The sequence below is a fragment of the Xiphophorus hellerii genome, chromosome 23, assembly GCF_003331165.1.
Source record: "Xiphophorus hellerii strain 12219 chromosome 23, Xiphophorus_hellerii-4.1, whole genome shotgun sequence".
NCBI classification, from domain to species: Eukaryota; Metazoa; Chordata; class Actinopteri; order Cyprinodontiformes; family Poeciliidae; genus Xiphophorus; species Xiphophorus hellerii.
In genome coordinates, this window is record NC_045694.1 from 10,073,329 (window position 1) to 10,097,569 (window position 24,241).

The window sequence follows — 24,241 nt, forward strand, 5'->3', positions numbered from 1 at the left end:
AATTAGATGCTGTACAAATAAGTGTAAATTTTTGCAGATTTTGGTATATATTAGGAATGCATTTAGAGTAAAACAATAATGCCACTTGTCTTAGATGAATATCTAGATGATGGAGTTAAATAAATGTTTACATGTTTTTCTTTTTGTAGAAGAATGTTATCAATAAAAGTCAAAAAATCTTCAGCACATAAATGTTTAGCGATTTAACTGTCTTACTCCACAAGTCAGCTCAAAATTCACTGGTTTTGTTTGATGACTTCAAAAGTATTATTTAACAAGTTTATGTTTTGAAGCAGAGAGAACAACACTTTCTCCCTCAACACAATATTAAAACTGTGTTGTGAGTCGTAAAAAATGAGACGTCAGAAACTATATGCCTACCTGCAAGCTAACTCATTTGATGAACTTAGTTTGAAAGGTATTAGAAATCCTGTCAAGTCTCTGGGTATTGAAGGTAATGACTTTTACAACAAGTGCAAGTGGAGAGTATGTTTTTGTTCATTTTAATATTTTCTACTATGCATTTGGATTTGCACACTCACTGAGAGACTGAGTGTGTCTGCCAAATTTAGGACAACTACATTTTTTCCCATCAGGTAAATGGAAATTGCTTCTACTGATCTATACACTGAAAACTTAAAACATTGCTGTGTAACACAAATCTTTGTCTGATGTACAGTAGTTGTACATTGTGTCAAAGTGTGTTTGTACATACAGAAACTGTTTGCTCTTTTTCATCATAATAACTTTGTATATTAATTAGGTGTGTCACAGATGCAACATTTGAAACAATCCAAACTCAATTTTCAAATGACTTTTCTACAACGTACTTTCTTCTGTTTTGTCAGAGCCTTACCTTGCACAGGAAGCTGACGTTGAAACCAAACGTCTGTGCGTTCCTTGAGCCAGCATTCATGTAATTGCCGACCAGCAACACAAACTCCAGGAGTTTGCGGAAGCCTTCGCTCTTCTTCACCTCCTCGCAGGCGAACGTCACATTCATGATGTCTGGTCGGATGTTGTTCACCTGCTCCTCGAAAGTCAGCTTGAACAAAATGCCATTGAGACGTGGTCGCAGCAGCTTTACTGAGCTCATCTGCAAAGTTAGAGGAAAATAGGTAGTGAGTAATTTCCAGTGGCGGGTTTACTGCCACTAATTCCCCAATTGCAACGTTTTTGTTTTGCACTTTAGTATTTTTGCTAACTTTGAAGCAAAATGTTAGCAAAAATAACTTTCCAGATAATCTCCAAAGTGCTAATTTACTTGTTTTGTAAAGGTTCAGTTGAATAAAGTTTGCCATTTGTGTGGGTGTGTAAGGACAAATTAGATCCTGTTGAGGGCCATATTCTATGGTGTACCACATCTGTCATTGGTACATTGTGGGTCTCAACATGGCTGATATTAAAGCTCTAGCATTAAAAATGTGTTGACTCCAGAGAAAATATGATATGAACGCATACTGTTTGTAACTATCAAGCTATACCTGTCTACTTTATTTGACAGACCAAAAAACAGAGCATTAAAAACTTTTGCAATGCACTATATACTTTGACACATGACTCAAAGCCTCACATTATGTTTTGAACTGTTATCCATTTCTATTCATTTTATTTTCATTCAAATAATTCAATTTATTTAATTAACTTAGTTTGTCAAACACATAGATTGGCACTGCAAAACCAGTAAATATTATTCGAGTTTTGTTTTTAAATAGTTTCTCTGTCTTAAATCTCCCCTTGAAAATAGCAAATTGATGTTCACTTTTTTTTTTATTAATGTCGATATTGATTAATTTATGCCATTCACAATGTCAAGAATATGAATGAATAGCTACAGCTGAACTACAAGGTATATATGCCATTTACAGAAATCTGTCCCTTCTAATATTTAACTAATGTTTTGCTGATAATTAGAGAATTTAAGTGCATCAATACAAATACTTATGATCTTCCTGCATAAATGTTAGGAGTGCACACTCAAACAGATCAGCACTCAGAGTCCGACCTCACAAGAACTGATTTATATACAATGAGCAGGAATCGTGTTGAAAGCCAGCGTGTTGGTGACAGCTGAGGTAGGGGAAAGCTGGAGCATCTCTTATTTCCCAGGGGAACTAAAAATCTCTGTAGTGAGGAGCGACTTGATCAGTAGGGAGGGTTTGTGATCACAACATAGGTGAGATCAAGAGGTAAAGTGCAACCTCTTGCTTCGTTCCAGCTTCTAAAAACACGAGAAGAAAGCTTTTGATGAGTGAAAAGAAGTACTATATCTGGATGAAACGCGTCTGCACTCTTCAGGTTTGGCTGAACATATGTTTTGTTAAAGTATACAGTGTACTTCTATGATCTTATTGAGAAGAGTACTGTAAAGGTAATGTCTCTGCTTTTCACTGCAGGGCAGTCATTCAGTAAATGGATGACAAGAGCTGTTAATTAAAAAGTAATTAGAGCTGTAGCTAAATGGAAAGGTCAGATAAGCTTGAAGATTCACTTCCCTTCACAGATTCCAGTCAATCACATGAGTGTGATAACCCCAGTAAAACCAGTAGAAAAATATAGCACTTATCTGGGTATGAATGCTGCTCATTTGAGGCTTTTAATTTTTTTTTTTTTAATTTAACTGTTCTATTTGTGGCATTGAAAATTTGTACAACAAGCAACTTTAATGAAATAAATACAAAAGTGGTGCACAATTTTAAAACTAATGTGGATTTCTTTCTGAATCAAACAGGTTCAAACTACATGCAACCACACTATGACAAAACGTCTTTTAGAGCAAATTGCAACTTTACAACAAACTTTGGTAGTTTGAAGAATACTACCTTCAAACTACCAAGGAAGAGCAATATGAAATTTTGATATTATTTAGTTAAATTAAATGTAAAATGTGCATCTAAATTCTAGCTAATAAAAATGGTTAAAGATATTTGTTGTATAGATGTCTTTATTTGTTGCATGTTGAACCCCAGAACCATTCATTAAGGTATGTAAATATCTGACCAGCAACATACACCACTTCATTGACTTCACAAGAATATGATTCATTGATAAATACAAATTACTTTTTAAAAATTCCTTCTTTCTTTTACCATTACTATGGGAAAATTATGAAAAATGTCAATTAACATGAGATATACAGTACAGACTGTATTCCAACACATAAATCATTCTTTGTTTTAAAAACTACTTTGAGTTAAAAAAAAGAAACAGGTTACTTTCTGGAGACCATGTGTCAAGAAGAGAATATAACAGCAGCAGCATTATTTATTATGCAAGTGGAGAAGATCGAACTTTTGGATGTTCATTGTAAATTGATAAGAGTATTGGGATACATCACCAGGCTGGTTGCCTACAGCTGTGTGCTTTTCAAAGACCTTTAAACAGGCAGGATTCATACACAGCCTGAGGGGGTGATTTTATCACGAGATAACATTGACAGCTGATGTCAAAGAGCCGCATCCACAAAGTTCTTAATGCTGAACGCTCATCAAAACTGATTGAACTGTTCTTTGCTCGAGTCCAAAAGACTTTTAACAAAAGCCGCTGTCATTTAGAGACGGAACTATCAGTTTTGACGCCATTTGAGAGCTGATGAAGGTTTTTGGTTTGATTAAAAATTACTGCTCTGCAAAAAAATAAAATAAAATATCCTGATTCTGGCTTACTGACCAAACAGAAGTTTGGAAAAAATAATAATACAATGTTTAACTGTGCATGTCGAAAATGTTTGAGGATAAAGAACAAGTATGACTGGATACACTGTGCAAAAATCCACTCGGCAAGAGCTAATTATACTTACCACAATACCGAACTGCTCTGACTCCACAAGCTCCTCGTATTCACCTTTTAGTTCCGCTAGAGCACTCAGTTCTTTCTGCTCTGGCAAGTTCTTTATTAGGTTCTGAAAATGAAAGGGCACATACACAAAAACACACAAAAAAATAAGTGTTAATGCAGTTCTCATTTTCTGCTTTCGTCAGGATAGGAACAAAATGCCTGACAGCTTAGCTGAAAACAAAGAAGAAACAAATCCAAAGAGCGAGTGTGCTTTTCGTGTGTTACCTAATTAAACAGCATTTCAATTGAACCTTTTGTGGAATGTTTATATTCTTTTCAGACAGTATGTGTTGTAGGAATATGTTTTGTTGTTCTGCTTGTCATATGTTGGGGAAAAAAATAACAAAGATGCAGAGCCCAAAAACTTCAGAGAAAAACTTTCTCAAACAAAATCAGTTTTTTTGTGTTTCCAAATATCCTTGTTGTACCTCTTATCTCACACAAATGTACTGAGTCCTGAAAAGAGTAGCCAGTATTTTTTCTGATAATCCTTAAAGAAAGAAAGATAACTATTTGTTTGCTGCTAAATAAATTCATAGAATCTCCTTGCTACATTGAATGTGAGATGAAATGGGAAAGTAAATAATTTTTTCAGATAGATATTTAATGGATGATTAATTCAATTGATTGATACATGAGGTGTTGCCCCATTTGGAGGAGGTTTTGTCTCTTGGACTGTTTGCGTTGTATCTTAAATACATCTATCGGGCTTTGTATTAAATGAAGTGCTGTTAATTTACTAATATTAGGCTGACAACCTCTGATACAACAAGATCTGTAATTTTATTGTATGCAAACTTCTGAATTTGAAGTAATCCAAAATTCTCTACAAATATTTTCACATGTTGCTCAGTTAACTTTTCACCTCATCTACCAGTCTAGTTTATCCAGTAATGTCAAATGATTAATTAGTACAAAAGTTTTTTTTTGTTTTTTTTTTACAGCTCAGAAATAACCAACGGCATATTTTATTTATATGAATCATCATATATATTTATTTCTGTTGGAGCAGTGGTCAAAGAGAATATTTTGAAGTTGTCTGGTTATCTGAAAAGTCAGATTAGGTCACAAAATCACTGCTGGTAATTGTTGCTTTTTGACTCCGAGTTGTGGCCTAGAGCCAATTACCAAACATGTCAGCGACCTTCAGAGAGCCGACCTTCTGCTGCATAATGCACATCATCTTGCGATTGTCTATGAAAAGCAAGCAAAGGCTTTGCCATTAATTTGCTGCCGCCTGATAAATTTCTTTTGTACAAGCAGAATAAAAACAACATGCAGTTGGTGGTGGTGAGGTTGAAGATTAAGATGGAGATGAGGAAGATAATGGGAGGGGATGCGTTTTCAGTAAATGTTAATTGTTTGTGTGAAGGTCAGCCAAGTTAATAAAATTGACCACAGCGACTTTTCCCTCCCCTTTCCTCGGAGGTGGAGAAGAGAAAGAGCTGCCCTTTTCCAGGTCTTTGCAGAGCTTCCTTGCTCATTAGCTCCTCAAATTTATTCAGCGGGAGCAGACTGGCACTGGATCACGTGTCCAGATGGGAACCCAGACAGTCAGGCAGGGAAAATGGACAGTAAAAGCTGTTGCTGGGCCACAGACTTGGCTGACCAAGTTATAGACCTCTGCAGCCATCACAGTCAACACAACCATAGTCTACTGCCCACTAATGATGACATCTCTGTCTTTCCGTCGGGGGATTCAGTGATATAAAAAAGTGAGCCATACTGCAAGCCATGAAACCTTGTTTGGGATGCAGCCATTAAATCAAATGTTGCTTGCTTTTTATCCAAAGTCCCAATTAGAGTCTGTAGTGCCTAGTGCTGCCTTAATAATAAATATTGTTGATTGCATCAGGAGATGCAGAAATCATTGCTGCTGATAAAACAAATTTAAATTAAAAAAGGCTGGAAACCTAAAGAAATTAACAAGCGATAATCCATTTCAAGTTTTATGTATTCGCTTGGTTTAGTCAAAATTGCTCTGATGCTATGCAAAAGTATTCATATCTTGTGAGCTTTTTCTATATTTACCACATAATCACAAGCTTCAACATATTTTATTGGGATTTTACTTGATACACAAACACCAAGTAGTACAAGATTCCAAAGCGGAAAGAAATCATACATGATTTTCATTTTTCTTTTTTACCTATAAAAATTTAAAAAGTGTATATTCAGGCAGTCTGTATCGGGACTCTTTGGAAACCCTTCCACTGTGAGTAAAACCACAAATATTTGGAGGTTTGTGTCTACAAGCTTTGTAGACAGAAACTGAAGTTTTTGCCTTTCCCTTTTTGCAAGACATCGCAAGCACACTGAGATTGAATGGAGAGTGTCTGTACATCAATTTTCAGGTACTCCCACTTCTGCTCAACTGAACTTAGGTCTGGGTCATTCTGAAAGATGAATTTGCTTTGATAGAAATCATTTTACTGTAGCTCTGCAGTCCTGCATATAAAACCTACCAGGACAGAAAAAAATATATTGTTTTAGACAAGCTGGGAAGAACAAAGAAACAACGGTATTTCTGTCCATGATATTTTATACTACAAAAGAAACTCAACTTCAGAACTCAAGAGAAGTCCCACTTTTTACTTCTGAAAAATTAAGCAATAGCAATCGGACATCACAAAAGAAAGAAGTTCTGCCCTGATAATGGAAATTTACCCTGGAAGACAGAACTACTTACAAAGTATCTACAGTCATCATCTTCCGTGTTGCAGCTAGAGAACAGGAAAGCTGCCATCATCAATATTTCACCAAAGGGACAAAATGTTCAAGGTGTAAGTTCACTGATACGTAAGCCAAAAAGTTTCATTTTTCTCCACAGGACCTTACAGATGGTTGTATTGTGTTCTAAATGGGCAGATTTGTAGAGTCCACAAATAATACTAAGTTGTACTTTTCACAGATTCTCCCACCTGAGCTGTGGAACTTTATTGAACAGTTCTCTGTGAGATGTCCAAAGTTTAGGATACAATCCAAAATACACTGATGTTTGTGATTTTAAAGTAACAAAACATAAAGTTTGATAGTTTTGTAATAATGCTTCAGACCTGACAGTAAATCATCAAATCAGAGGGGGAAAAAAAAATCTTTTATCGTCAATAAATGCAGGAATAATGTGCAGTTAGGAACTAAATGAGCTAGAATGCATTTATAACAGGCTTTAGGAATTAGATTTCACTCTACACAGTCTGATCCGTTTAAGATGTAAATGAACGTGTAAAAAGTAAAATCCCAAGGGTAAAACAATCTACTGGAAGAGAAAGGGAGGAAAATTAACATCTGAATTAGTAACAAAGTTCCCAGACAATATATCATTGGCTTTGAATAAAACGGCATCAACTGAGAGGCAAATCGTTCATCCGTTTGGAATACTTGCTAATACTAAGGCAAATCCGATTACTCCGACTGTTCGTCTTTGGCAAACAACAAGGGATACGTCTTCAGTCTAAGTCTTTTCCAATCACTTAAGCATGATTTGTCACATTAAAAAGAGAATGAAAGCCTTGCCATTTATTTCGACTAGAAAAAAAATGCATAGAAAAAGAAGGAGAAATATGATATGATATTCAGTCATATTTTCTACATTTTTATTGCACCTCACTAAAGAAATGCTGCAGCTTACTGCAGCTGAGAGACACAGTGGTGGAAAATCAAATCTACCTTGTGTTCATCGAAACCCCACAGAGTGCAATTGACACAAAGGCTGTGCCATATGTCTAGCGATTTAGAAGACTGGGTGATGATTCTGGTCCAGACTCCTCCCGACAGGATACCAGACACATACAGACGTTTAACAAAGAGCACTGAAGGTATGATAACAACAACAACACATGTTTAATTACCATCTCAAATGAATACAAGCTAAGTGGCAGCAAAGACAACCCAAATTCAACCACTTCCTTTTGTAAACAGAAAATGGGCCTGCATGATGACGCAGATGGTAGCTTGGCTGCCTGGAGGCAATAAGGTTCTGGGTTCAAATCCCACCCAGTGCTTTCTTGTTCAGGGTTTGGATGTTATTCCTCTTTGTGCACAGGATTCCCCTGGGTATTCCGGTGTGCCCACACAGCACAAAGTAAGGCATGTTAGGTTAATTGGTGACTCTAAATTACCCCTAGGTGTGAGGGTGTGAGTGAGTGATCATGTGTTGTTTGTGTGGGCTCCATGATAAACTGACAACTCAGGTTTTAACACACTGATTGTTGGAAAGAGGCAGCTGCCCCATTCAACAAGCCTGAAGAGGAACAAGCAGAGATAAACAAAAGTGAGACTAAAATAAAGCGAGTATTAAAATATTGTTGATACAAGTAAAAGATGTCCTAGATACAATATAAACATTCATACTACTTCACTAAAGTAATGATTACAAAACCTAAGCATTTTTCCTTTAAACCTTTATTTTATCTTGGCTATAAACACTGCCCAGGCAAAGCAGTCAACTCCTCCTGATAAAAATCCATGATTTTCAGCATTAAACATATAACAATATCTATAACTGGCTTCTGTCACAGCGATTATACTTTATAACCTCTATAAATTCACTAAAAAATTCCACAGAGCAGTAAAACTAAAACTTTTACGAGATTTCAATGATGAACATGTTAATTTTTTCTGGCTTTTAAAACAAGAATGAAGGACAGAAGACAGAGAAACCTGGTGTTCTTCAGCCATTACTTCTAGTTATATAGCAGGTTCTATAGTCTGAAGCTGAACTAAAATTACTTTCAGGTTAGGGAACACTGACAAATATTACAAATACATACAGGCAGGAGCTGCCTCGTTTAACTTAAAATATCTCAAACATTCAAGGGTGTGTGGTTGGCTATATCACTCACAATATAGTTTCAAACCCTAAAATACAATTTTAACTGAAAAAGTTGCTCCTTTTTGTTAAAGCAGAAAGCTATGATGAAAGAAATATGTAGAACGCCATTCTTCAGTGGAAATCCATCTTAAAACCTCCCTCTACCTACATTGAGACTCAAAAGATTTTTACATCAACCTTTTCACCTACAAAACTCCTGTTTAAGCCCTTTTCATACATTAAAATATATATAAAACATCTAAAATATGAATTTCTGTGAGCCCCAGAATCAGTTAATCTCTACCTTAGAAAATAGCAATCCTATGGTATATGTAAGACTCCTTTGCATTGATGTCAGAGAACGTGCAATACTTGCCTATCTGTCAAATTTTTAATTTGCAGAATAACCCCATCACAAACAAAAGTCAGATTGTTTGTGATCGTTATTCCAATTCCGAAAAAGATTTAAATATCATTTTGCAAAAATGATCAGTCAATTCCCATTGATTTAATTACAACGGGTCATTTCAAGGACTCAGACGGTGCTTAACATCGATGGTGTTTTCCCCCCACAGTCAGCTGCAGCTACGAGTCCATATTTAAAATGTGGTGAATGTTAGCTTTGGCACTATTGAAGCCAAAACTGTGAAAGTCCTTTACTTGTGGAAGGGATGTAGCTGAGAGGGAAAAAGAGTATAAAAGTAATGAGAAACAGGATATGGTTGAGTAAACATTTGTCGAGGATGACAGTATCTGTAGGGCTTTTACTTTCATACTTTGATCTCTGCTGCTGTCAACCAGCTTCCTGTGATTCAAGTTCAGTTTCAAAGCATCTGCAGAGCCATGCCAAGTTAATGCAGGATGGAGCTGGGCACGCATAAGCCAAACACTTTAGAAAACTGTTTACAGGACTGAGTAATGTGAAAATAGCAAACACGTATTACTACTGAGCTGCAACACAGACTGAAATTCCGTGCTGCATTTTCAATATCAACATAAAAAATGTGAAAGAAACTTTAAACATTTAGAAATGCAAAAATGTGTACCAAATTTGAATTTCCAATATTAATATTTTTGTCAGTTAATGTCTAATACATGGTCTAAATAAATTGTGTTCATTTGAAAGGCTTATTAGAGATCTGCAACAAAGACAGACGAAGAGTCGCATCTGCCACATGCTTGACAGATGTGTTTTTCTACTTTTAATTGATTTTCTACTTCGTTTCAGGAGACAGATAAACATGTGGTATTCTGCCCATGCTTTGTGGCGGAGAACAACCAGCGACTGCCATCTCCCTGCCGTGACACCACAGCGGGATTCCCATGTGGCTCATGGGCAAAATGAGTGAACGATTCAGTTTGAATAAATGACAAAATAATGAGCAGCTGACAAGAGTTTTGAACACTGTCTAACCCGAACTTTTTAAACCACACATTGACAACTAAAACCCTAAAAGAACAAAACATTTTTAATGAGATTTCTACTTCTTTTCGGTAACTAAAAGACGTTACTGAAAGTTGCAAAGTTTGTCCTTGTAGACAAACATCCTTCTCGAACAAAACACCTAAAACGCTATTTAAAAAAAAATTATAAAAACCTTAGGCCTATTTTTAAAAAAAAACAACTATGTTTTACTGTGGCTATCACATTGCTTTAGTGATGTGCATTGTTATCTCTGCATTGGCAACCCTAATTCAGACAAAAAAAATACTAAATGATATTGCTGTCACATGCAGCATACGTCATGGAAATACCTGCAGTTCCTTCTGTTTTGGTATCAGTGTATTTGGCTGTTCTATTTTTTTCCTTTTCATAAATTTCCAAAACAATTTTATTAGATCCCTTTTTATCTACGTTATCCTAAATAATTGGTAACTGCTTTTACAGTGCCATGGTTCATATAACATGAAAGCTTTCAAATCCCTCATTGTAATTTACCTGTTTGACAAAAATCCTTTTGATTCTTTCCACATCTAACTAAGAAGTTAGTTCCTCTAACCCTAAAGCACTAAACGAAAACATTAGTGCCACTAACGCTCTGCTAGCACTGTGTTTTGCAGAAACTGAATATAGAGCTACAGCACTACGTTCAATCATGTTGATATCCACCAGGTGTCAATGACACAACATGTGTTATAGTGGCCTTCATCCAGAAAAAAATATTTAGTGGAAGCTAAGTGCGCTAAACATTTTTAAAGCTGGTAAAAATGCTATAAAGCTGAACAAAAAATTAGCTTTACTGTTAGCGGTTTAGAGGAAATGTACCCACCATTGCATCCTTTGTATTTGTAAACCTTGTTCTTTGTTTTACGGATGAAAATTAGTAGCATGTCAGTAATATCTTACAGAATTTAATTTCAGGTTAATCAGATTCTTTATAATCTGTGGCATATGTAATCTCACACAGATTGAACATTGACACTGAATATAAAGGTGCTTCAACACAGTATTAATCTGGGAGGGAAAAAATTCTAGCCATCAGCTTTTTATTTCTTCATTTTGCTGTAATGAATTTGTTTTACTCTTTAACTGATCAGGATAAATGTGAGAAATTATGGTGTAAAGAGTTTTGTAATGAAGTCAAAATTCAGCATGGATAATGACATTTTAAGAAGATGATCAAAACTATTTATTCTGCATTTATTTATTTAAAAGCTACAGCTAAATATACCCTGGTATATGTTGAGATATTTTCTATATTTTGAAGGGAGATATTTATAACATCCAGACTATGAGCAATGTGTCATAGTTTCAACTGTATTTTACAAAAAAATGGGACGAGTACAATTGGATTTGCATGATAAATCCTATATCATAAACTATCAGTGTCATGAAGACAGATGTTGTTAGCTGCAACATGCTTCCAAACAAAAGGAGCAAAAACACTGTCACCATTGATTTAGTCATGCATTCTGGTGTATCCGGCAAATGTTTATTACGTGACAAGTAACTGGAAACACTCAAAGCATCATTATGAAATGCTGCAATGTTCAAAATGCTAAAACAAGTGACTATCCACTACTAAAAAGGCAGAAAAAGGCTAACTAATACAATAGTAGCTATAGAAGTTAAAATACAAAGTCCACAACAAACATATCCACCATTTTAAGTACAACATGCACACAAGCTGATGTTTACTGCAACTGAGCTAAAACAGTGAAGTCTTGAAAAACAAAAAAAAGGCAAATCTTGTCTCAGAGGTAAGTACGGTAAACAATGAACATCAGTCATACATGTTGCAAAGTCTACAGAAATTACACCCCAGCAAAGCACCATGTCACTGTGAGCAAAGCTGCAGTGACAGACTGACAAGCAACAAACTGAGTGTGACAGATTTTGAAATCGTATTAAACTAAACGAGAATTTCAGCGTAAGAGAAAGACGCAAGAACTGAGCAAGGGGAAAACATGGTTGAGAGAAAGATGGGGGAGGGATTAATTTGAGTGTTTGGGCAGGAAAACCTGACATACTTAGTGTGACATTAAATTTGTCTTTAGGATATATGTAAAAAAAAAAAAGAGAAGGTTTTTTATTATGTGTGCACCTGAACTCTTGCATATAAAATGGAAAGTGTGAAGTAGGATTAAGAATGAGGCTAAAAATAAAAATATGTGGTTTAAACATGAAAACAGATGAAACAGTTGGAGGCAGATGAGTAAAAAATAGAAAAAAAAACCAAAAGTACTCTGAAAGGGTAAACGAGTCACTTGAAGGATATTAGATAAAAGCTTTATATATTAATTGAAAGTGAAACTCAACTTTTTATCTTTAAGAATCAATTCTGTAGTATGTTGAGCTGTTGTTTTTTTTTACCATTCTATATTAATTTAGCATAAAATCCCGCTACAAAACTAATTTGGAAATAAACTTTTCAAGTTGGAGAAAGGTGGCGGCATTCGTCTGCGTAATTGTCCCTCATTTGTGCATATTCCTTCTATGTAATACAGTCATCCAAACACAAAGCCTGAATATGAGACTGTCAATCAAATAAGAAGAGAGCAAGCATGCAAAACAGTAATAGAAATTAATTTGTTTGTGGAGTCTTGCTGTATGAGAGTGTCTCTTTGATTGATGTGCCATCTGCCACAGAAACAAAGACACGGGATTGGAAAAATGAAAACAGAAATATTTCTCTCCTTTTTTTTCTCCATAAAGCACTTATGAAAATACAGCACCAAGCATGCCGGAGGAGGAGCAGAGTGGAGTCCACAGAATAAAAATTTAACTACTGAGCTGTATTGTGCATTAACCTGCTTGTGTGCACCCCTACGAGTATGAGATTGTGTGTGTGTGTTTTTTTAATCAATACTTAACCTGCGGAGGGTGTAACCAGCCTCAACCCTCTGGCTAGAGATGAACAGCTAGGTGCTGATGAGGTACGTGCAACACACCTTTGATTCTTGCCATCAATATCTGAAGCGTATTTCATATTACACCAGACTTTGCCTAGTCTTTCGTTAACCCGCATTTACTTTTGCCCTCACTCTGTTTATTCAACGCCTCCACCCCCTCTGCTTTCCCTTTATGTTTCCAACCCTACCAAATCCGCATAATGCATTTCACATTTCACTGTAAAATTTGCATTTGATGCAGAAGTGTTGTGTAGTGTGTGCCAAAACAAACCACAATTAAGCCCATGGGGGACTTGTGTTTTTCCTGCTTAAACTCTAATCCAACATGCCCACACTTATCGCCATGTCCCACATGTGCACTTTTGCACTGTGAAAACGATGCCCAACAATGTGCCAGTCGGCCACAATCACCTGTTACAGATGTGAACAAAGGCTGGCATGGGTACCGAGGCCCTGCAGCCAACGAGCAGGCCACGTGTAATGATGGCAGCCATGCATATGGATGAGCGCGGCGCTGATGTGAGTGATTGACAAGAGAGATAAACAATAATAACAAGGCAAGGCCAGCTAAGAAGACTCCTGTGAGACCTGGTGGAAAGGTTGTTGCCATGGGAAGCCGAAGGCAGAAGATTGCAAAGTCAAAAGTTTACAACACTTGCATTCAGCTAGACAACATACTGAGTGAAGGTTTGGCTTTTTATCAGGTGTTATGAAATAACAACAATTAGATACATAGTCTTTGTTTCGTTTTTTATGATAAATGATGAAACAAAGTCCAATTTCCATCTTTTATAAGCATTTGAGATTACAAAGACTTGAATCTGCTTCAACCTTACAATACGGGAAACCAGATTCAAACATTGTCTTAAGTGATAAGTCAATTTAAAACATCTCATACAACTGCTATGAAAAAGTTGTAAGGTATTTTAAGCACGTTAGATATATACATCTCTGGTTTGAGTATTACTGAAACCAGTTTCTTAGAGATGTAAAAGTTCACATATCGCCAATAAAAAACCAGATAAAGAAATGTCACCCTACTGAAACGTAAGTCTACAAACTATAACTATACAACTTTGTTGGGCCCCTTTTTTGCATGAGGTGATACCAAATTTATTATGGCAATTATTGGTACTTTCGGCAGTGGGTGACAGTTGCCATTTCATCCTCAAATATTACTATTAAACAAAGCGTGTCAGCAAGAGCAGGAGGAAGCAACAAGATCTCTAAAGTTTCCTGGAAGACAGACATGCTGAGCCTTGGGCTTGATTAAACTCAGTGGCCCAACACCAGCAGATGATGTTAATCTGAAGACTTTAGGAAAGGCAGCTGTGTATGGTGGCTCTTGAAGCCACTTCACAAGCACCTCAAGGTTATAGTTATCTCTGGTGATTGTACACCTTTTCCTTCCACTAAAATTTCCATTAATATTACTCTGTTGAAATCTAGCTTCTTCAGAAACGTCTTTTTTGTGGCAAAACCTTAATGGAGGAGAGTGTCAATGTCACCCATTCCCTACCTGTAGGTCATAAAATGGCCACAGAAAACATGCTGTATAAAAGTCCTTTTCATTGGTCTTTATGCCCAATTAAACTCATCTGAAAGAATGTTTTATAATTCAAAGAATCTTAAGAATAACAGCAATAAACACTTTAAATATATCTGAAGAATTAACATATGAGTTTCCCTTTTTTATCTAGTTAAAGTAAATATTTGATGATAATCTATGCATATTTAAAATGAATCTGAATTTCTAAGAATTTCAAGTAAATGATGGAATATCAAAGGAAATATGTATATTTTACTTATTTCAACGCAAACTGAAAAAAATATTCAAAGATATCCTGATTTGAGGGGTTAGGTGAGGAATTAATTGTGATTACAGGAAGAAAAGGTAATCACAACCAAATTAACCCAAACAAAAAGAACCAAAAGAAAACACTACCATTTTTTTCTTATTCCACAATAAAAGTACATTTTTTAACCTCTGAGCAACTGGCAGAACAAAGGTGTAAAATAAAAAATACAACGAGAAGGAAGATATTTTTTAACTAATTCATTAAAAAACTAAAGATTAAGTTTGATGAAATGTTGAAACCAATGTGGGTTTTGAATTTTGTGACCTATAAAGAGCAAAGTAAATCAGGATGTGTCTCTAAAATGTGTATCATTTTATCAGTCACACAAAATCAGTTACAATCATTACAAATCCCAGCCTCCACCGCAGCAATCATCTCAATAACCCCAACATTGTATATCAACGCATGAGGAAATACGCGATTTAATTAAAAGGGAGACTTGACAGTTTTTACTTTGCATTTCTTTAATATATGTATTTGCACACAGCATAGGGCAATACTAATTACAAATGAATAACAGTGGTGCAGTGTTACTCATTAGCCTTTCCTTTTGAAAAGAAGATGGGGTAATATAAAATACACTGGCACACATTAAAGATTAAGAAGTCACTCTGATATTCTGCAAAACAAGCCCCCAGGGGCATATCATCCACCAACGAGATTTAGCTTACCACACACGCCAAAAACTGGGCGTGCTGAAACATTTAGTGATGACTCTTTCATTTCAGGCAGTCGAATCAAGTGGCAGTAAAAAAAGGTGGCTCTTCCATGGCCTTTAACTTAAAGATGTGCTTGTTTTATAACACTGCAAAAAAACAAAAACAAAAACAAAAAAAGCCTGATTGTTGATGTACATGATTAAACTGGTATTTTACACCAATGCAAGCATGCGTGAAAGGGTAAAAAAAAAGTTTGAATTTACATAATATGCACCCCTTAAATATAACTGGAAGCATAGCTGCATGAAAATTTCAGTAGGCTAAATTTAAATGGATAGCAAGTGACAACATAGTGAAACACCAATATTTGCCAGGGCTGGGAAACACAAACATCTAATATTTGACGATCCCTCTAAAAATAATTAGAACTACTACTATTACTATTTTAATAGTACAGACACTAAATATGCATTTTTCTTGCTCATTTCTTGTCTTATATATTCTGGTCACTCCAGCTCACCACTTCCAATCTCGTCCCCATCCTCTTCCTCACCTTTAGTTTCTATCGGCCAATATTGTGAATGGCTGACCTCAAAATACTTGAATTCATCCTTTCTACCTTGCCCTCATTTACACTGTTCAAAACACCTAAGATTTATCTAGCTATTTCTACATCACATGATCAGCGACATTTATGTGTCATAGTATTATTATACAATCTTAGAATGATTAGTATTACAATATTTCCAATATTACAATATGGAATATTCCAATATTCCATATTTATACCATATCCTGGTGTAAATATGGTAACTATGTGTAGGTAATCAGTTTATCTGATAACCAGGCATCCACTTGTTCCGCCATATATTTCTTACATTAAATTGTATTATTAATTTTCTTGTGTCTTGTAATCTACTATCCTCCCAGAGAAAAGATAGGCACCAAGAAGTGATGTACATATGGGCATGACTACCTTCACTTTGAGCATATTTAATTTCAGGGGAGAACCCAAGTTGTCAAGACTAAATGCAACCATTTATAAATATGTATTAACTTCAGCGTACTGAGGTTAATAGTGTGATGAGCTTTATTGTGACATTGTTAAATTAGAAATGAAATCTAACTGGACATCACAGAGACCCTGTGAATACTAAACGATGTATAAAGCATGAGGACACAAGGACTTTGTTTGCTTAATGAAACTAGAAAAGCTTATTAGACCTAAAATAGCTTATTTGCCTGAGGGAGCATTAGAAGACAGTACAACATGTACTGCAGACAACTTAACAATTTCTATACTAATCACAAAGAACAGTTTTCTTAGACGTGCCAATTAAGCAACAAGGGAATGCAGAGCAGTCCAGCAGAACTACTGCACAAGGAAAATAGGAAAATGCTGCAGGAGAAAGAAGAAGCTCAGAGAGCTTTGGGAGTATATTTGCAAACCATTAATCTGGACGCCTAAAACCCAATACCACTTAATCCTTTCTACTGTAAGTAAAAATCTCTCGAAGAATGCCTTCAGACACAGGCGTTCTCAGAGAAGTAACATTATGAGTGATGCAAAAATAACTGTCAAGCCAGCTGAACTTCTTTTTAAAGTCTCCTGCAACGATTGTCACAGATAACCAACTGTGTTTTAAGATTCATAGTGGGAAACCAACTTTTGTTTTACTCTGAAGACTCAAGTTTAAAAGATATTTATAGTACAGAAATACCTTAATATGACATATTGAGGTTTTAAAAATTATATTTTGGTATGAAAGGAGTGAATAAACCAATGCACAAATTTAAGAACAAGTATATAATAAATTAATACCTAGTACAGAAGATCTGAACATCTAAGGTTTTGTAAAACCTTAAATAATGATCAACTCGGAGATTCTGTTCTGGATAAAATGGCAAGGAAGCACAAAAATGTTCACAAAAAAAGTTCATTCTAATGGCCACAATAACTGATTGTTTTCCATGTTTGACCAGTTTTTTAAATGGTGACGGATAAATATGTCAAATTCACACACTTGATCAACTGGTGCACACATTTACAACTTTATGGACAGAGTACTTCGCTGGGGTAAATAAATAATACAAAAAAATAAAATAAAAAAAATCCTTCATCCCGTCATCTCTGACCTCAAATGACTGCATCTCACTGTATGAGAGCCGTCAACATATTGAAGAGTAATGAACAGGAGGTTTTGCACTGTGTCTGGTTCAGCTGAACCACTGCTGCAGTATTTCTTCCTGCAGAAGTAAGTGCTGGAGGGACCAAAAACTCCTTGTTCAGAGACTCTTGCTGACTTCTGATCACTTCAGCTGAACAAATTTTCCCTGATTTCAAAAACTTTGGCTGAAGTGGAGCTTGAAATTCCAGTGTCCAGTGTAGCAGCAGGGCCTGGACTCAGCCTCCAGAAAAACATCAGAATCTTGAGACATTTGATTGCACTCAAGTGAGTGAGCAAATTAAATCCAAACAAACCAAGAAGAAGGTTTGAGACTGCGTATTCAAGAAATAGCAGGTCAATCTTTCATAATTTAAGTTAAATGGTTTAATTTAATTGTGTATATGCAGTTATAGGGACCAAGGTTAGTGGTTTCTGCCACTGAGGAGAAAACAGTACAGATATTCATCTGCTTTATGTGTGATGGCATAATGTGGATTTTTTGTTAAGCTTGTTGAATATATTCAACTGAACATGTCATTTTTATCATTTTAAAAATTGACCAATTAAAATAGATTTTTGACTGGACTTTTTTACAATTTCAGTCAAAATAATAGACAGATCAACATTTCAGAAGATGTTGATTAGTTTCAAACACATTGTTGTACTATGAAGATTTAACAAATAAAGAAGCCAGTGAGTATATATCAATGCAGGAGATTCAGTTATTGAGATTACTAGTTAAACAAAATTTAGAGGTCCAACTCTAGGATCTCAAAGGATATGCCAGTGCAAAGCTGATAATCTTGTAAATAAGGAACAAATCTTTTACTGTCATCTTAGTGTTGCCGATTTTCTTAGCCCTAAGAGTGAGCTAACACAGGCAACTCAGTGCATTTGTATAAGCTGATCACAGAATAAATATAACATATTTATATGAGGGGCCGTTTAGGACAAAATTTACGTTTTGTCTCTCACACACTACCAAAAACTCTCGCATACTCCAAAAAAGTAGCCACGCTTTTGGCTACACACTACCAAAAACTCTCGCATACTCCAAAAAAGTAGCCACGCACACTCCAAAAAATTACGTTTTGTCTCTCACACACTACCAAAAACTCTCGCATACTCCAAAAAAATAGCCTCGCACACTCCAAAAAATTACGTTTTGTCCCTCACACACTACCAAAAACTCACGCATACTCCAAAAAAATAGCCTCGCATACTCAAAAAAATTACGTTTTGTCTCTCACACACTACCAAAAACTCTCGCATACTCAAAAAAATTACATTTTGTCTCTCACACACTACCAAAAACTCTCGCATACTCAAAAAAATTACATTTTGTCTCTCACACACTACCAAAAACTCACGCATACTCAAAAAAATAGCCACGCACACTCAAAAATTACTCACGCACATTCAAAAAATACTCAAATTGCGTATACACACACTACTAAAATGTCACACACACACACACACACAAACGTTAACTTTCTCGCTCACATACACTACTATCAGCTCGCTCACATACACTGTACTAACAGCTCGCACATTCACAAACGTTAACTTTCTCGCTCACATACACTGCTAACAGCTCGCACATTCACAAACGTTAACTTTCTCGCACACATACACTGCTAACAGCTCGCACACACACAGACGTTTATCTCTCACATACACAAGACTAAAGTTGAACACACACACAGTACTAAGACTCGTTTTATGTATGTGTGAGAGCGAGACTTTTTATGAATGTGTGAGAGCGACACTCTTTATGAATGTGTGAGAGCCAGACTCTTTTTGAATGTGTGAGAGCGACACTCTTTTTGAATGTGTGAGAGTTGTCACGGAAGAGGCGGGGCATAATTTTTGGATCAAACTGCGCATGCGTAGATCCTAAACTATAAGTTTCGATTGTTGACTCACTGTATGTTCTATTACTTAGTATATTTGTGCTTTTAAATATATATAGAACGTTTAACTTTCTTGTAGATTAATTGTGCTATAGAAATAAATGAATCTGATTGATTGATTAAAAATAGCAAAATTGCTGTAGTACAATCTGTCCACTGGGTGCCAGTATTACAGGAATTATTAACCGGCGCCAACTAGTGCCGAAGAAGAAAGAGTTTGCTATACCGAACATGGCTAACTCTAATTCGAAACGAGAGAGAATTGGTCAGGCAGCTGCCATTTTAAACACCATTCTATCTTCTCCGGAGGCAACCAGCACTTTGACAGGCGCATTAAACGATTCAACGACTGCCCGCAGTGCTACAATCTGGCACCCAGTGGACAGATTGTACTACAGCAATTTTGCTATTTTTAATCAATCAATCAGATTCATTTATTTCTATAGCACATTTAATCTACAAGAAAGTTAAACGTTCTATATATATTTAAAAGCACAAATATACTAAGTAATAGAACATACAGTGAGTCAACAATCGAAACTTATAGTTTAGGATCTACGCATGCGCAGTTTGATCCAAAAATTATGCCCCGCCTCTTCCGTGACAACTCTCACACATTCAAAAAGAGTGTCGCTCTCACACATTCAAAAAGAGTCTGGCTCTCACACATTCATAAAGAGTGTCGCTCTCACACATTCATAAAAAGTCTCGCTCTCACACATACATAAAACGAGTCTTAGTACTGTGTGTGTGTTCAACTTTAGTCTTGTGTATGTGAGAGATAAACGTCTGTGTGTGTGCGAGCTGTTAGCAGTGTATGTGAGCGAGAAAGTTAACGTTTGTGAATGTGCGAGCTGTTAGTACAGTGTATGTGAGCGAGCTGATAGTAGTGTATGTGAGCGAGAAAGTTAACGTTTGTGTGTGTGTGTGTGACATTTTAGTAGTGTGTGTATACGCAATTTGAGTATTTTTTGAATGTGCGTGAGTAATTTTTGAGTGTGCGTGGCTATTTTTTTGAGTATGCGTGAGTTTTTGGTAGTGTGTGAGAGACAAAATGTAATTTTTTTGAGTATGCGAGAGTTTTTGGTAGTGTGTGAGAGACAAAACGTAATTTTTTTGAGTATGCGAGGCTATTTTTTTGGAGTATGCGTGAGTTTTTGGTAGTGTGTGAGGGACAAAACGTAATTTTTTGGAGTGTGCGAGGCTATTTTTTTGGAGTATGCGAGAGTTTTTGGTAGTGTGTGAGAGACAAAACGTAATTTTTTGGAGTGTGCGTGGCTACTTTTTTGGAGTATGCGAGAGTTTTTGGTAGTGTGTGAGAGACAAAACGTAATTTTTTGGAGTGTGCGTGGCTACTTTTTTGGAGTATGCGAGAGTTTTTGGTAGTGTGTGAGAGACAAAACGTAAATTTTGTCCTAAACGGCCCCTCATATATTTACAAGTGCTTCTTATTAATCTAGACACTGTTTGGCCTCAGAGTGTTTAACTGGCAAGGACTGTAAGAACATGGGACCAACTACCATCATTATGCCAGTAGAGGCGTCACCCTGGGGCAAACAGGCTGTGAGGGACTCCTGGAGAAATTCAAACACCAAAGGGGGAGCCAGCTTAAATCAATAACAGCAAAGTCATCTGCATATAACTGTTGTGATTTAAACAATACAAGAGGGAGGCTGATCCACACAGTCAGGATGCCACTAAAAAATACTTGTGGCAAGCTGTCTTGTAATGCAAAACTACACAATGCTACCAAGGTCCTGAAGCCCAGAACAAACAAGCTTGCCTCTTTTTCTCACATGAACAAGGACCACAGGGCATTTCCCTTGGTTGTTCTGAAGCATACCAAAAAAATAAATAAAAAGCTTTGTGAAAGTGTCAGCTATTAAAAAAAGGACTTCTGACTTTTCTGAGGATCTAAGTGCTTTCACAGAGGCAATGCATGCTGTTGTCTTCCATTGTCTTCTTTATCTCATTGTTATACAGTGAGAATTTGATGAAGCTGACCTGGCATATACAAGGGACCTCTGTCCATCAGCACCATGAATAAATACTGCAGGCAAATGAGAAACAGAGACAAAGAATGTGAAGGATAGAGGTAGATTAGATGCAAATGTGTTGTTCACATGTTCAAGGAACAAACACATATTGATTGTTTGCATGACAAATGACTACAGGGACTGAGAGAAAAAGCGGTAACTGATTCCTGAAAGCATTTGCATGTAGCGTATCACTGTCTGTATGCATGATGAAAAAAAAACAACAACGTGGAACTGCAAGGAATATATGGAGCATGGATGAATGGTGAGAGCCAAGACTGCCTGCAAGCATTCAGGGATGTGTACATCATCCGAGGTGTTGATGGGCCCTAATGCAGAATAAGGAGAGCCAATCAACTTCTATCTATCCACTCTGCCAGGGTGAAGCATCGTAGAGATACTTCAAGGCCAACACTCTGCCACGTTCTGCTGACAAATCATTACATTAGACATGCCATGAAGAAGGAACATGATAAGATTGAGTTACAGAGTTTCAGACGCATCATGAACACCTCCTGGGTCCTCCATCCTTCCTTTCTATCCATGCTTTCCATTCATCAAATCCCTGCTGGTCTGTCAAAATTTTAACTGTTGTGAATTTTAGTAGCTTATTTTGCTCAAGTGCTGGAGGAACAGTTAAAACTGACGTACTGATACCAGAGGAATGCCCATGAATCCAAGTAGAGGTGGGCGGTATAGACTTTTATCACAACATTTCATGGTACTTTTGTGATAAAGATAAAAATGATGATAAACCATTTATCATTTCTTTTTTTAGGTAACTCTGGGGTGGTAAATGCAAATGCAGCATTCATAGCACCACAAACACAAATACTGCTCTTGAAAAACTTTCCCTTTTGAAATGGGCTTTTTCAACATGCCATAAGTTTGATTTATATCACTGAGCTGCACACAGTAACCGTATTTAAGCATATTTATGAACTTACTGACATTTATAGATGCTGTGGAGAAAATAAAACAAAATAAAATAATGATAATACTGTCAGCTTTTTTTTTAAACATCCCTTATTGATAACCATTGAGACAACAATAAATCAAAATTCTTCTGATTCTGATTGAGCTTTGTGGAATGTAATATATCCAGTATGCAACCCAGCTCTGGATCACATGCAGGGAAAAAAGAAGCTTAGCTTTCAAACCAAAGTTGACTGAGCTATTATTTGTTCAACATACCCAGTCAAAATTTTAAAAACAAAATGTTGCAGTACTGAGCAAAAATTAATCACGGATGAATAGTTTGAACCAGAACTGATCTTTGCTCTAATCATCTTGAATCGACCATCAAAGGCCCACCATTGGCAGGAAATATGTCTGCATAAAAGAGCCAGTGAAAGAAAGTGGAAAACATCAAACCGTGCTCTTCTAAAGTAGTTCAACCCCGACACCAAAGACCGGGCTCCGCTTTTGCCTTCCTACCACTCTGATCTTTGACATCTTAGTGTACATTTTTGCTAATGTTTTCAAAACTGTCTTGGCAGCATTCTGAACCCCTGAGGGGTATTTGGGCTGAAGCAGGGGACTAACTGAAGTCAATTTTATTAATGTGCCTGTTACTCATTAATTTGCATCTATACTATCATAATGAACAGTGAGAAAACTAGAATTATATTTTCTAACATTATAAAATAAAAAATTACCCAATACTTTAGATAAACCAAAGCAGTGAATGCAAATGTTCACCTGATAACAAATACAAACCATACAAAAAAACAACAGAAGCATTCATGCTCCATGAACTTTTTAACATTGTGTCACATTACAAATGCAAACTCTATGTATTCCACTTGTTTTGAGAAGCCAACACTAAGCTGAACATAATTGTGATAAAGGAACATTACATATGGCTTTCTAAATTTATTTACAAATATAAATGTGGAAAGTGCAGCATGCAAATGTTTTAACTGACTAGAGCCAATGATTTTGTAGAACCAGGTTTGGCTCAGTTTTTCTTACCATCAAATCTGACCAGCATCTCTGTTGCTGCTCAAAGATGGTGGATTCTCGGGTGGAGATGGTGCATTCAAAGTAATGCAAAGTGTTAGATCTTTTCCCCCATAAATAGCTTTTTGGATGTAGGCTATAAAAGTTTGAATTTGGTTAGAACAGCATTTTTTTTTTTTTTTACATCTTTGCCATTTCTCCTTTATGGTTTGAAGTAAACCACACAAAGATTTTCCTGGCTCTGAAGAATGCCTCGTTTTGCCACTTTATCAAATAGACCAGAACTGATAGTTGTCTTGTCAGCAGATTCTCCCAATCGTGCTGTGAATCTATCTCTGCAGCTCCTGCAGAGTTACCACAGACCTCTTGGCTGATTCTCTGATTAAAAAAACAACAGTCTGCTGTGTTTCTTGACCTCTATGAAGCTGTTTGTTAACTAATGTTCTCTAATAAAAGTTCTGAGGTCTTCACAGAATAGCTGGAGTCCATGTAGGAATATATGGCTTGGTTTGCCTGGGATTTTATTTAGGGGTATTAAAGTAGCTGGACCTAGTATGTGCAGAGTTTTTAGATATTTATTTGAGGAAAAACAGTTAAAAGTCATGTATCATTGCAAGGTTAGGCACTGTTTTGTTTATTAC

The 24,241-nt window shown here is 36.3% G+C and overlaps 1 protein-coding gene across 4 annotated transcripts in view; it reads right to left on the reverse strand.

The window, feature by feature from the left end:
• Nucleotides 1–24,241, reverse strand: part of diaph2 (diaphanous-related formin 2) — a 457,445-nt gene that overhangs the window by 180,848 nt on the left and 252,356 nt on the right. For all 4 annotated transcript variants that reach the window (XM_032554339.1, XM_032554341.1, XM_032554338.1 and 1 more), the window contains 2 exons: nt 3,800–3,901; nt 857–1,096 (listed from right to left, as the gene is read on the reverse strand). In XM_032554339.1, coding sequence (XP_032410230.1) covers nt 857–1,096; nt 3,800–3,901 — 342 coding nt within the window. The remainder of the gene's footprint in view (nt 1–856; nt 1,097–3,799; nt 3,902–24,241) is intronic.